Genomic DNA, 14,859 nt, shown 5'->3' with positions numbered 1-14,859 from the left:
GTATGCTCCATTGAATCAGTTTTATGCAACTGGCCTCTTGTATAGTACGACAAATGCCAGACTAGCAAATCTCTTCAGAATGTCACTATGATCTAAAGATTACTTGTATTTGATTTCCGAAGCTCAGTGTTAAAGTGACCGTTTTAAACCACAAGATGGTAGCAGAGGGTTACAATAGGAAGCTCTAGTCTAGGAGCTTGATCCTGGGCCGTTTCAATGCTTGGAAAATGCTTGCTTGCTTCGAGAAATTGTAGGTGGTGTAATATATATTTTTTAAGATAGTGAGAATTATTGCCTACATTCCAATGTCCTCATACCAGTATAGCATACATGCCCGTGAATTTGATTATAAGACACTATAAGGGTGTCAAATGCTAATAACATGACTGCAGGCAAACATCCTACACATGGGTTCATTCTAAATGGTAGGCGAGTCTGGTGTTTGACTTGTAAATATTCTCTCAGGGTTGATGTGTTGTGGTGTAGAGAAAAAGGTCATCTCCAGATTCTGAGTGACGGAGATTTGAGTCTGAACCCTTGATAAGTGATCGGTGTCCACAGATACAGAACTAAATAAGAGGGATAGGAGATGCAATCCGTCAAGGAGTAGTCTCCCGTGGCCTCCTTTCAGATCTTGTCTCGTGGGCTTCAGAGGCTAGTCAAGGAGGAATGAGGCAAATCATGAAAACACTCAATGGCTGTTCTTGGATGAAAATATAAAAACACGTCTTTATTTACTATATATAGGTAGATGTACACCGCTGGTTTTGGATAAAAGCGCTCACAAAAAGCTCATGTATGTTGGATCTCTTCACATACTTTTTTTTAAAATGCTGAAACAAACAATTTTGAATTACAAATCAATAGAAAATATTAGAATCCAAATTCTTAACGGTTCTAAATCCAAAATAGTTACGTGTTGTAGTCTGTGCCACATCCCAAATGTCTGCAGTAGCTAATAACCTTCGTTTCCTGTACAAATGTACGAAATATGGAATTTACCATTTAATAATAGACAGAACATAAAATAAAAGTACATTATATGTACAATAGTAGATGAAGCCATTTAGTACAGGATGTATACTAAAAGGACACTTGCAGTATTATTCTTTTGAAAGAAAAACAAAACATAAGCTTATGTAAAATAAAGAGGGCTCCAAAGAAGCTATAATATTAAAGCCATTTGATGAAGAACAACAGTCACCAATGTGATGTCCTCTGTTCTCAGGACATTGGGAACAGTCAGGGATGGACTCCATTCTATTTACATTGTCAATTCAGGAAGTCAACTGAAGAGCCAAGTCTCCCCTTTGAGAAGCAATGAATTGAAATTTAAGTTTACTTCCTAATTTATGAAATTGTATAATTGAATTGACCACAACCCTGGTGCCATCCAGTTGTTTGTGCCATCTATAAAAAGGCACTCTAGACTTCCTTTTAGTCAATTTACAGCAGAATAGTTGGAGTGGGAGGGGATGGCATAAATTGGTGAATGTTATTCTTTAAGAAATAAAATAATCAAAAAAGAAACAGCAAAACGTGACCATGGTAGTAATTGTAGTATATTTACAATTTGCACATTCAATCTGAACATCGACAAGAGTTTTTGCAGGCAAAGGAAGAGACCTTGCAAGCATCCAGAAGCAGTGTCTCACATACAAAGCAGCACCACCTGAATAGTGAGCTTCTCTACAGGGATACAGCCAGAGTCCTTGTCTGTCTGTGGGCTCAAACAATGGTACTGCAACAGACACATCAATACTCTTGGCAGCGTCTCAAATGGCACATTATTTCCTATATTTTGTGCACTACTTTTGACCACGGTCTATAGGGGAATAAGATGCCATTTGGGACAGAACCTAAATGGAACAGGGAATAAGAGGTTATTGGGAAGCATCCTTCTATACACGTTATTTATCAGGCACACAGAGGAACTGACAGAACCGAGCAGACCAGATAGCATGACTGATTTCAACTCATTTTGGATCTTTTTATTCTTCCAAGTTTTAAATCAGGAAGTGCTTCTATGTTAAGTCATTGAGACTACTCCACTCCTCTCTAGCTTAACCACCATCATCTGCTTTGTAGATTTAACAAGGCATGTAACTCTAGTTAAACAGCTCGTACGCGTTTTACACTCGACACGGATGTAAATAAATACGGAATATTCTAGGGCAGTGTGTGTTTCTCGGTGTGTTTTGACGCGTCTCTCTAGTCTGTTGGGAAGCTAATGATAAATTTAACATGGTTTGGCATTCAGATAACGTTGCTATTCTATTCTTTCTCAGTTTAGGATGATGTCCCCCCTTGTACAATAAAGGCACTATGAAAAGAAAGGCTTGTGTTCAAATTCAACTCAGTTTCTCCAGACAGAATGGTCTTTATGACTGAACTAGGCTACTACTTGCTAACACATAGCAGCAACATCAAAAAGAAAGGGGTCTTGGTTATGAAGATTAGAAAAACCAGCGATGAGTATTCCTCTGTGTGTAGCCCAGTTTAGTTCCTCTTGTCCCACTCACATCCTAAAACTCAAATGGGAGTCTGTAAACACTGAACTACAAAACTAGACCTTGAAGTTTTCACAACAATAACATGACAGGAGTTGGATAATATTGATCAATACTGATTATTAATGAAGACTGAAAGACTGATAGGGATTGTGAAGTGCACAGATGGACGAGTCTGTCTTTCGTGTTTACATGGACAGTAAACTTCAATGGATCCAGAAAACCATGAATGTGCTGTGTCCTCGGGCTTAGAAACCATTGACCATTGTGTGAACAACCCAAACACACTGCAACCTGGGTCAACTTATTGCCTACAATATCATACAGATAAAATAAAGGGGGGGATAAGCAAAAAAGAAAGAAAGTGAAGTTGGCACCAAACTAGGTTTGTACAGACCAGCAGACGTCCAGTAGAGGACAGAAGAACCCCCTCCTGTCCCTCAGCCTCAACCTTCCTCAGGCCAGCACATTTAGATCCACAAAACTTTATTACAACGTCTGTTGACCAACAGACACAGTCCGCTGACTGTCCCCAATGCTTCCCCTCCTATTAAATCAGTCATAGCAGAACAAAGAAAAATACATAGAGAGAGAGAGAAAGGTAAAGCTCATGGCAATAGTAGCTGTAATGGGGCTCCGAGGAAGAAGTGCGGTGCTTTCCTTTCTATGCTCAAGTAGAGAGAGATAGAAAGAAAAGAAGAGAGAAAGTGTTCCCCTACCAAGCTGCTTCTTCCTCCGCCCATTACGTACAGTATGCGCCTATAATACATGTCTGTCTGCCAGTCCTATTGCCAAAACACATGACATCTTGAATGAGAGAAAAAGAACGACAGAAACAAACCAACAAATAAAAACAAGAAAAGAAGACCTGAGAGAAATTACCAGAAGGGGGCACCACTGCACCCTGGAGCGCTTTTACAAGACAGCGAGAGCGGGACAGAGAGAAGGATAAGGAGGTGGGGGCGAGAGAAACAATGTCATGTTTGGTCATGCCATAATGCCATAATGTCATGTGCCATTGACATCTGTTGCGCAGGGCTGGAGTGGACTGGGGAGCAATTGTCATAGTTGGACTGGGCAAAGTAGAGTTGTGCTGATTTGGTTTGAGCTGCAGCTTTTTTTTTTCAGCCAGGTCATTCTGTTCTCTTCTGTGCTGGACTGTTCTGGGCCTTTGGGTGCTGGTCCGTCCGTCATGTCCATCCGTCCTATTGTGTCCGTCAGTGTGCATCGGACTGTACTGTGTGTGTGGGGTCTCTAGTGGCCGTCGTGTGGTGTGACCATGTCCTCGGCCCTCCGGTGCGTCTCCAGGGCTTTGACGGTGGAAATGTCCTGAGGCAGCTCAGACTTCCTCCTGACCAGCGGACGCTCCTTACGCTCGTTTCTCTGGAGCTATCGGGGACAGGCAGGAACAGAGGGAGAACAGTTACGCATAGTCCATTCATACCAAAAGCTACAACATTGTAAGAAATTGCCAAGCTCTCCCATTTTTGGGTGTATTCTCAAAATAGCAACCACAACTTCACGTTGGCTGTTAGCCTATCCAGCACGGTGTCGAAGCTAGCTAGCGAGACCCTCCTCTGATTGGTTATTGGTCGCTGCTAATTTGCATAAACGTGGGATTCTTAGTTGCCGACCATTAAGTTACTGAATGTATCCTCGTGTCTCCTCCCCCCATTGAAAACGAATGATCTCCGGTAGTTTATCGTTAGAGATAGTGCCTGGTGTAATCAAAGCATTGGACTGATCCCACACCCATACAGGTTCCTCTGCACCAAGAGACAAGGGAACGGTTACACATCCAGAGTGAGTTCACCCCCTGAAACAAACATTCTCTAGTCCTTCATCCTACTCAGTGCCGCTAAAATACAAATAGCACATTTCACTAGGTCCATCACGCCTTGACTAGATCTCAACTCAAAGTGCTTCATATTGTATCGCTAACTCAGCCCAATCCATCAGCGATCACTAAACCCTTCTAGACATGTAGTAGTCTTGCATGAAGTGTACACTATGCTGTGCATTGTAGGGCAGCGGTTCCCAACCTTTTCCGGGGACTACCAAATCACTGTCAAAAGCTCTCGAGGACAATCACTCGCAGTCACATTTTCATTTTTCAATAAAATATCTTGGCAGGAAAATTTAGTAAATTTTAGAGGTGAATTAAAACAAATTAAAGGCCTATTATTATAATTATTATAATTATTATAATAAACAATGTGCATTGTGATAAGTTATGAAAAATTGCTTATAATACTATTAATACTCCAAACATTATTTTGGAAGAAAAAACGTCAAATACATAAATTAAAATATATGTGTGGCCCACTTGCAATACACCCACAGACCACAGGTTGAAAACCACTGCTGTAGGGAGTACACTACAGTACGGTGTAGTATTCATTAATGTCAGCTCTCCGCTGCCTTTGAAATGTGAGCTTGCCTATATCTGATCCTGTCAATAAGTGCGTCACTCACAGCCCTCTCCCTGACCTTGTTCTTCACCTACAACCTAGATTGCGTCCCAAATTGCAAACTATTCCCCATGTAGTGAACTACTTTTGACCAGGGCCCATGCTACCCGTGCTACACTGCTCATACACATATCCCGTCTCTCCACCCATTTAAAACTGCAACAAGGTGTGAGATGGCCCACAAGATAAGTTCTACTAATGTCACACTGGTGCTACATTTCATACAGTGAGGGAGACACTGTGCTCTGGACATTCACGTGAACACACACACTAATGCAATGCACTGAGTAACAGCATGGAGGAGGACAGAGGAAAGGAACACACACTGTTCCAAACCCACAGTACCTGTGTGGCCTCATCCTCTATAGTCCTCTTCAGCATGTTGAAGTCCTCCATCGTCATTGGTCCGTCTGTCTCCATGGGACTACCCAGGCCTGACGGGTCCACATACACCAGGAACTAAACAAGGAGAGAGAAAGCGGGAAGGATTATAATGAGATATCAGTAAGTACACCCAGCAAGAGAGTGATGAGGGACTCCCAGAACCAAAGATAATAATATACCTTTTTAGATCTTTTGGTCAAAATATATGATGATGTGTCAGAGAGGATTTCCAGCCTTGGCTGTGTGTCAGGTTCTGCTGGGAGGTTTTTGGGCTCTGAGCCATACACAGAGTACAGCCATAGAGTACATCTATTTATCTGTTGCTGCCTGGGCTGTTCTGTCCTGTGGTGTGGTGGGGGACTAGGTGCTGGACTACTGGGTTGAGAGAGGAATAGACACCGGGGCTGAAGTAACACGCACAGAGACAAATAGCGACGCTTCGTGCTCACCTGAGGGTTGGACTTGGCCAGATTCTCGATCTTCACCCACGCTTCTTCTCGCTCTTTCCACTTGGCCTTCTCTCTACGCACACACGACGACAGGGGAACAACAGTCATTTCAGAGTCATGGGCAACACGTGGGGTGGACGTTGTGAATAAATGAATAGTTATGAGAAAGGTGTGTATAAGTTAAGGCTTCTTACTTGTTCTTCTCTGCTCTGAACTGCTGTGTGCAGTCGTCAAATAGCTTCTGGTTCATCTCCATGAAGAGCTTCAGGGCGTTGTAGATCAGACCGTGGATCGTCCTGTACACACAGACACGCAAAGAGACACGCTCACAAATACGTATGAACCCAGGAATGCGTAACAATAAAACATATGTTGTTCACTTCCCTATCATAGGGCAGTAAACAGAGACCCAGAAAGAGAGGCAGCACCATAGTGGTAGTTAGTTGTTAGCAGAGTGACTCACTTGTTCCAGTGGGTCTTGGAGTTGCGGTAGAGCGAGGGGAACATGATAGGGAGGATCCTGGCGGCATTGTCACTGATCAGACTCATGATGTACTCGTTGTTCCAGTAGTACAGCGCTCTCTCTGCCACCTGACACACGAGGGATGCTTGGTCAGGTAACGTCTTAGCACAGATAACCACTAACACACGGGCAACACACTACCTGAGCAAACAACACAAAACACACCTGGAAGTGCGGGCTGGACACACACTTGGCCAGCTGTCTGAAGAGGGGCTCCATGACCTTCACGAACTCGGAGGGTTCGATGACGTCCAAAATCTCCTCCAGCTCGTTGAGGAACATCACCTCCTTTGGACTGTGGGTCTTTGGCCAGTACTTCAACAGAGCCATCACTGTCTGTAGGAGAGAAGAGTAGAGCCATACATTAACACAGCACTAACTAGTCGCACACAGAGCTGTGGGTCTTTGGCCAGTATTTTAACAGAGCCATCACTGTCTATGAAGACGGTTCGCACATTAACACTGAACCAGCATTGGAGCAATGTACTAATCTCACACATTGGGACTGGTGATATTTGCCCAGCGAACTGGAAGATGTCTTACCGGTTCTGTGAGGGTGCTGTCCTTCTCTAGAAACTGCACCACGCAGTACGCCAGCTAGAAAGACAGACACACAAAAGAGCATTTTAACTACAACTATTATGTCAACAACGCTTACTACAACTGGAATTAACATGTATTACAACCTATAACACTGTAGGCCTATATCAAAAGGTTTCTTCTAAAGTAGGCCTAAGGCTTCTTTAACAGTAACGTGTTTACACCAAAGGGAGGGTTAAGAGATGGGGCTAGACACTATACCTGTGGGTGATAGACACTAAGGGACTTGACTTTGTGTAAAGGCAGCAACACTTTCAACAGGAATATCTTGTGCTCCTCTTTCAACGGTAAGGCAAACCCATTGATTATGCTGCAAACAGACAGAAAGAGAAAAGGTTGTGATCAGTAATATAATACAGGTGATCAGCAAAACAATGTAGGCACAAAAACTATTGGAAATAATTACAATTTGACATACCTCCCTAATATTTCCAATAACTCTGCTATTCCGTTATGATGTTCCGTTTCATAAATGAAGCTGCAAAGAAATGACAGTTCTCAATTAAAATGACAAAAGACCAAGCGAAACAGACCAGTGAAATGAATGGTCATTTAAAAACATTGCCACTCGTCATGTCAAGTGTCTCCGATGATGACACGACTCAACATATGACTACAGTGCCGTATTAGGGCCATTTACTCACCTATAAAATATGTTATTTATCTGTTTCCTGATGTACGCTCTCAGGCCCAGGAACTTGCCGTAGATGCGATGCAGAGTTGTCTTTAGAAAGTCCCTTTCCCTGGGGTCTTCACTGTCAAACAGGTCCAATAGCTATGGAGACAACACAGTGACCTTACAACACCTGTTCACAAAACACACACACACAGAGAAAAACACACTCACAGACAGTCCCACACAGACACACAACCCATGTTGCTTTACTTCCAGTAAGAAAGGACCAGTGCTTACCTGCATTACAAATTTCTGGTCGATATACTTCTTGGCTACATTTGGTTGAAAGTCAGGAGACTCTAGAAACCGGAGGAAGAACTCATAGACGAGCTGGAGAAAGAGGAGCAGAGGCGTACACATCAGTGGTATGAAACAGTGTGCGTTCATTCATGTACGTGTGTGTGTGTGTGTGTGTGTACCTGTAGGTGTGGCCACGCGGCCTCTAGCGTGGGCTCATCCTCCTCCGGGTCAAACTCAGCCCCTGTGGGGTTGGATGATGGAGGCAACGTCCTGAACATGTTCACTGCAAACTGAAGGACAGAGACAGGTCACTAAACAGAACACCACATATTACTACCATCAGAGCTATCACCGACAGGTGTCAAAGATCAGCTTTATAACAAACTCTGGCACTTTCACATTGACATAAAAACGGACCTTTTGATTAATGTGTATCGTGTATCAAACTAAATAGAAGATAACGGTACAGATGTTCATCTGACCTCTTCACCCATCAGCCTGTTTCTTCTTGTTCATTTATGTAATCATTTTTACATTTCAAAACCTTTTCTGTCAATGCAGCCAAAAGACGAAGCAAAACCCACTACTGCTGCAGACTAGAGAGTAGAGGAAAGAATGACAGGACCTTTAAGATGACATTTACAAGGCCTCTCTCTCCATCTCTGTAAACAAAACAAGTAGCCTAGATAATTGCTTTCTTTTCACCACTCTGTCCATCTCCCACAACCAATAAAGCAGCAGACATCTCTCTTTTCATCACTTCGTCTGTCAGAGTAGATGTAGGTCGAAGCTTTTTTTCTCATCTCTCTATATCTCACAGCCTTTTCTCACCTCTCCGAACACTCCATCCCTCCACACCCCCGGCAGGCAGAGGTCAACATGCACTCGCTTGTGACTCGCTTGTCAATGTTTACGTTCCGAGAAACCATTTTACCCCCCCCCAAAGTGTGTAACTGTCAGTCTAATGGACCACCAAGTCATATGAACAGGGAGCGCTTTACCAATCTGAAGCTGATACGTCTGTAACAATAGTGCACTTATCAAAGAGCCGTCCGTCGTGGCCTATTATAACCATAAAGAATACACCCTTTACAGTGCACTTTGTCCATCTCTCTCCATACTTTGATGTTAAAAGCAGTGAACACTTCAAAGTGAAGGGGGCAGGAAGGGGAGAACTAAAGTAAACCAAGAACATATTTTTATGCGGATTTGGCAGCAGCCTTGCATTTTCTGCTGCACTGATCAAATAGAGGCAGGATCAGGAGAATAGGGGGACATTTGCACCTCGATCATCCTCGGTTTCCTGCGTAGCATTGAGGCCTGCTTTGATAAACATCAAAGGCTTTCATTCAGAGCTGGCTGGCAGGCAGCACCACATCTGCAGCCATGTCCACAATGGACTCGTTTACATTTAGACTACTACACAGACCCAGTATTTCATTCACTCAGCTACAGCTAGTAGGCTGCCTGACCTGCTAACCAGGGCTGAACTGAGGGGACAACGTGGAGACTGTTATAGAGGTAGGTGAACCGATGATGATGAACACCAATTAGATTTTTAGTCAACTATGTGGCCTAAAACAGATTGAGCCCACAGTGCTAGCCTTTGGCTGATAACAGCTAGCAAGCTAATACTGGTAGAGAACAGGCCTACTGCTAACCGATAAGATTTTAAGTCCGGTGAATGTAAAGGCGTCAGTACGCTTCAGTTCGGCTGGCGGCTAGCCGAAGTCGGCTAGGTGAACCGAACGAGTGTGCTCGTATACTCCCTTAAAAAGACCTTGCCTTGAAAAACTAGAAAAAAGCAGCAATACTACTGTTTGTCCATTCTGAGACACCGTAGCCAGTATGCACTTCCTCAAAATAGTCAGTATTAATCTACGATAACTCAAGAAATCTGTAATTAACGTTTTTGCCAAGTGGATCTTAATCGCGCAATTTTACATCCAACTAAGATGTTTGGTGCAGTATTTCTCAATGAAATATGTTGCATGAAAACAAGGTTGTCTCTCATTGAATGACAAAGACTTTGAAGAATCCCTACTTTTGACCAATCACCGACGAAGGCTCCGAACCTCGGCTTGTGTGCCCGAACAGCCGAAAAAACCCTCACCGAAGTCCAAAACAAACAAAAACAAAAGTATCCATAATATATGCACAAACTGTTGTGAACTGTTTCGGCTGTGAAGCATGCGGATGCCTTAAAGCATGGACTAATTTACATTTAGGGGCTCCCCCGAGTGGCGCAGCTGTCTGAGGCGCTGCATCTCAGTGCTAGAGGCCTCACTACAGACCCTGGTTCGATTCCAGGCTGTATCACAGGCCGTGATTGGGAGTCCCAAATGGAGGCGCACAATTGGCCCAGCGTCGTCTGGTTTGGCCGGGGTAGGCCGTCATTGTAAATAAAATAAATGTATGCACTCACTAACTGTAAGTCGCTCTGGATAAGAGCGTCTTCTAAATGACAAGTAATAATAATATCATGAAGAATCTGTTCTTAACTGACTTGTCTCGTTAAATAAAACACTTATTTTTTTTTAAGCAGTTGCTTTATGCCCTGGGTTCACACACAGTTAATCTGATAAGGAATGGAGAGTGCCTATGCCTCAGGAACTAAAATACAACATTAACTAGAACTGAAATAATCTGCCACAGGCAACCTCGACAAAAACAAAAACAAATGTGGAAACTTTGTGGGATTTGAAAGCTTCTCTCAATTGATTGAAATGGTTTATGGCTTTTGTGATTGTTTGAGGATGGCAGGGTTATGACGTCAATAAAGGCAGAGAACCATGCACAAAATATTTGTTTGTATGAGGGGCTTATAGGTCTACCTACACCCAGGTCAAGACCTCTAGGGGAAACACTGGGTTGTCTCTGGTGAACATTAAAAGCAAGTGTATGAGGACAGTATCAATGTCGTCTTGACTAGTCCTATGTTCACCACACAATCAGCATGGAAGGAGAAACAAACGGCATGATAGGAATTTGTAAGTGCATGAGGCAAGGCCTTGTCCACTGTGACTGTCTACTGACCACGTGCACCACCTCCGGGTAGATGGGCTCTGTGATGACGTTCCGGTTGTGGGTGATGTACTCCACCATCTCGCTGAGCGCCGCCCGCTTCACCTCCTTCCATTTCAGGTCGCTCAGAGGATCCGACAAAAAGTCAAACAGGACACAGCACTGACGCAGCTTCTGGACAAACAGCTTCTCCTGCTCTGCCGGAGGGACATCTGGGAGGAGAGAGAGAAAGAGAGAGTCAGATTCATACGTTGTCCTCCCCTCATGAGGGAAATTCCTTTTCACTGCTTGACAAAATATGCCGGAAAAACACATTTGCAGCACAAGCTGTAGGCTAAATAACCTTTAGGCAAGCTAAAGGCAGCATATCAAAACACAAGAAAGACACAGACAGGTAGTCTAAATAGCAATGTTCTTTTTTCACCATCATTGTAAACATTGTCAAAGCAGGGGGCAGACAAGCAGTCAAAGTAAGTGTTATTTTTCAGCAGCTAAGGCCACGATATGGCAGCATAACTGTACACCTTTTTAAATTGCTTTTTGAGGAGGAGCGGAAGTGATCCCTGGAACCCAAATAACTTCCGGTCTGTAAACAACAGCTGTTCCATCGCAGCTGTAAACAGCTAGCTAACTTAGTCTAGTTGTTTTCAAGGACAACATTTGCATTTGACCATTTTATTCACGGGTGGGATGGTCCTTACGACCGGGAAGGAATCTATTTTTTCAAAATTAAAGTTGATAGATTTCCCAAAGAAGCATCGCAGCAGGATGTAGTGCCTCCATTGGATAGTAACGTTAGCAGCAGGAGGTGGCGGCGCCAGGATGACGTGTAGCAAACAGGTAAGTTCTTTATCAAGTTAACCATCTATTCTAGGTAACATTAGCTAGCTACATATAAATAGGATAGACAGCCATCCAATATTAGTTAATGACAAACAGCTTTATATGCTAAAAACAATATTAACTACATAGCTAGTAGCTAAGCTAGATAATTAACACATTTCCAGTCCCAAAGATATAACAAAAAATATTGCGAAATATCAACAATACATACATTACATTACATTACATACATATATCTCACTTGAGAATAATAAAGCAAGTTCCAGTCTAATTTCTGTGTTTCTTAACCTCAGTTACAGAGACCTGTGAAAGCTGCTAAACCCTGTCTGCGGATGAAGGTCCCAATGAAAGTCCCAAGTCCTGAAGAGACAAGAAGGCTAGATCTCCAATGGGTTATATGCTACTGGTTTACTGTTAGAATTTGTTGTAGGAATACAAGAACTGTTAAAGTAACAATGCATAGGCTTAGAACATTCATGGCCTACCTTGCTCCTAGAGATATAGATACTGGGTGTGCAGGTTTCTGTTCCAGCCCAGCCCTAACACCTGACATTCTGCTTATTAATTGTAAAAGAGAATTTAACTATTAAAATGATCTTGTTTTGGAGTAAGGTGATGTATAAACCAACTAACCATTTACATAGGTGTTCTTTGCATTATATGAAATAAAGTGTTGATTCTTTGAATTAAGTATAGTGTATTTTATGGTCAATTAACATTCCCTGTTTGTCGGTTTAATTTGGTTGTCACTCATTTTATCTGATGAAATTGCACAGATGTGCAGCTGATCTCCTTGATCATTGGTGTGGGTGTAACAATCCCTGTATGGCTGACCTGGGATGCAACCCCTGTCCACAACAGCACTTTATACCCGCAAAGCAGCGTCCATTATCCTACCAAATTCATGATCTTGGTTGGGCTAGGATAACACCCGCAAAGCAGCGTCCATTATCCTACCAAATTCATGATCTTGGTTGGGCTAGGATAACACCCAAAAAGCAGCATCCATTATCCTACCAAAACCATGATCTTGGTTGGGCTAGGATAACAGTACTTTAGGTCTCAGGGCGGGTGACATCCCCACACGATGGCTACTAGGGCTTTGTCTCACTTTGTCTTTCCTTGATTCCTCACCTGTATTGTATCACAACTGTATTGGAGGAGAAGGTAAAAGGTTCCTCCCCTCTGACTTTCTTCTACAATGGGTTGAGGAGGCGGCGGCAAGGAATCGAGGAAGGACGAATAGAGAAAGAGCCTAGCACTCACCTGTAAACTAGCTCACGTGCTACACACTTACCCCTCTACTACACTCACTTCCTCCTTCTCCGCATCAACCTCAGCAGCCAGCAGAGCAGACTGAACTGAGTAAATCTAGCTCCAACAATTAATTTTGCGGGTATATTTAATTCTGCTACATTGACTCAGATCACAGTCGGTGGCTGAGTTATACTGTCGGCGGCTTAGGAGGTGGTGAAAGGTTAATGACTGTAGCGGAGGTGAGCTGCTGTAAAAGTGACCCTTCACTGTGGTCACTCTCCAGGGTATTTCTCTCTTGCCACCACTATCCATGCACTACCCTTTTGGTTCCATTGCTTACAGTGGATGAGAGATTATTTATGGCATGCATGCCCAATTCAGACATATGATGGGATTAGTATTGGCCTTGTGGGCATGTCCAATGCATGTGGCTTGTCATTTCCATACTGAAACAGGATTAGTCAATTCTCACACATTGTTTACATTTATTTGACAAGTTTTCTCCATTTGAAATGATACTATTAGAAGTAGTAAAAGCACTCACATCTGAGGTAACTTGTGTGGGAATCATTTGATGATAACTTGAAAGAAAAGAAAAGGCTCATACTGGTAAAATGAGTGTTTTTTTTTCCTTTTTCATTAGACAATTGAGGCTAACCATGTTGAAGGATACCAGATTTGACTTCTACAACTACTCTACATGCAGTCATGAAATGTATTAGTGAAAGCCCTACCCTAGCTACAGATTGTAACACCAGATCTGATTAAACCCAAAAATGTTGGTCGCCATTATACTGGGAGTTACAGGTTTGCCTATACAAAACGTTGCCAGAGATTTAACTAACCTTGTATTGCCGATACTATCTTATTTCACGAAACAGGAGTCTCAATGTCCATGTCCAGTTGCAGGGGGCCCATTTGAACTTAGAAAATGCTCTGCTAATAAAATAAATAAATATTTTGCTCCATGAAGTAATCCAACAATGTGTAAGCCGCCATCTTGTCTATTTCAAACCTTCTCTCATTGTAAGAGACAGGTGAGTGTCATGAAATGCGGCACTTTGGGGTGGACCCACAGGTCTTGATCAATGAGTGAACATTTAAAATAGACAAGATTGCGGCGTATACATTGTTGGATTACTTCACGGCGCAAAAACAAATACATTTTATAACAGAGCATTTTCTAAATTCAACTGGACACAGACATTGAGACTCTGTTACAATCTGCAGCTAGCCCTACCCTCGTAATGAATGTAGGCCTTAAGGATGACACGCACAGGAGAGAGACATTAGCAAATACCACAATCATGAGGGTGTGCACAGAAAGGAATATTTTAAGGTTAATTTGATTAAATTTCTATATACAATCGCCAAATGTTGCTTCAAATAAACTTAATGTTATGTACCATCCTGGTGTTATGATATGCAGTTCAAAATGATCACCACAAGGTGTCAGTGCTAGCATCTGTATAGTCTAGCTTTACTGTAAACAAACCACTAGCTAGGTCTCATAAGGTGGTCGATAAAACAAAGAGCAGTGTTGCCAATTTAGCGACTGTCGCTATATTTAGCGAGTTCAGACCCCTCTAGCGACACATTTTCAAAAAAGCGACTAGTGACTTTTTCTGGTGTTATTGGAGACTGACGTGAAAGCACGTATCGTTCTTACTCTTCTCAACGAGCAGCGGGTGCTTTGTTACCCCCGTCCCAAAGCACTCACAGGCGGCCCAGTCCTCACGCAGCAGTCCCTCCCAGCTGCAGTCAGAGCAGGAGATGTTCACCCCTCCGCGTCCAGACTGCAAATGAATCACGCATGTGGGAAGCCGCCACTGGCTGATCCCGCCCTGGCTTATTTTCAGGGCGGGATGTAAATGTAGGGTGT

General features: G+C 43.0%; 1 protein-coding gene across 3 annotated transcripts in view; it reads right to left on the bottom strand.

The window, feature by feature from the left end:
- Positions 1 to 709: 709 nt before the first annotated feature.
- Positions 710 to 14,859, bottom strand: part of LOC121552601 (serine/threonine-protein phosphatase 2A 56 kDa regulatory subunit gamma isoform) — a 33,896-nt gene continuing 19,746 nt past the window's right edge. For all 3 annotated transcript variants that reach the window (XM_041865559.1, XM_041865560.1, XM_041865561.2), the window contains 13 exons: positions 10,890 to 11,089; positions 8,033 to 8,143; positions 7,851 to 7,943; positions 7,582 to 7,712; positions 7,356 to 7,415; positions 7,139 to 7,247; positions 6,881 to 6,934; positions 6,503 to 6,673; positions 6,278 to 6,405; positions 6,009 to 6,110; positions 5,815 to 5,887; positions 5,327 to 5,440; positions 710 to 3,899 (listed from right to left, as the gene is read on the bottom strand). In XM_041865559.1, the coding sequence (XP_041721493.1) occupies positions 3,765 to 3,899; positions 5,327 to 5,440; positions 5,815 to 5,887; positions 6,009 to 6,110; positions 6,278 to 6,405; positions 6,503 to 6,673; positions 6,881 to 6,934; positions 7,139 to 7,247; positions 7,356 to 7,415; positions 7,582 to 7,712; positions 7,851 to 7,943; positions 8,033 to 8,143; positions 10,890 to 11,089 (1,481 nt within the window). In that variant the 3' untranslated portion in view covers positions 710 to 3,764. The remainder of the gene's footprint in view (positions 3,900 to 5,326; positions 5,441 to 5,814; positions 5,888 to 6,008; positions 6,111 to 6,277; positions 6,406 to 6,502; positions 6,674 to 6,880; positions 6,935 to 7,138; positions 7,248 to 7,355; positions 7,416 to 7,581; positions 7,713 to 7,850; positions 7,944 to 8,032; positions 8,144 to 10,889; positions 11,090 to 14,859) is intronic.

The sequence above is a fragment of the Coregonus clupeaformis genome, chromosome 36, assembly GCF_020615455.1.
Source record: "Coregonus clupeaformis isolate EN_2021a chromosome 36, ASM2061545v1, whole genome shotgun sequence".
In the NCBI taxonomy this organism is placed as follows: Eukaryota; Metazoa; Chordata; class Actinopteri; order Salmoniformes; family Salmonidae; genus Coregonus; species Coregonus clupeaformis.
This window is presented reverse-complemented; position numbering and strand designations above follow the sequence as displayed.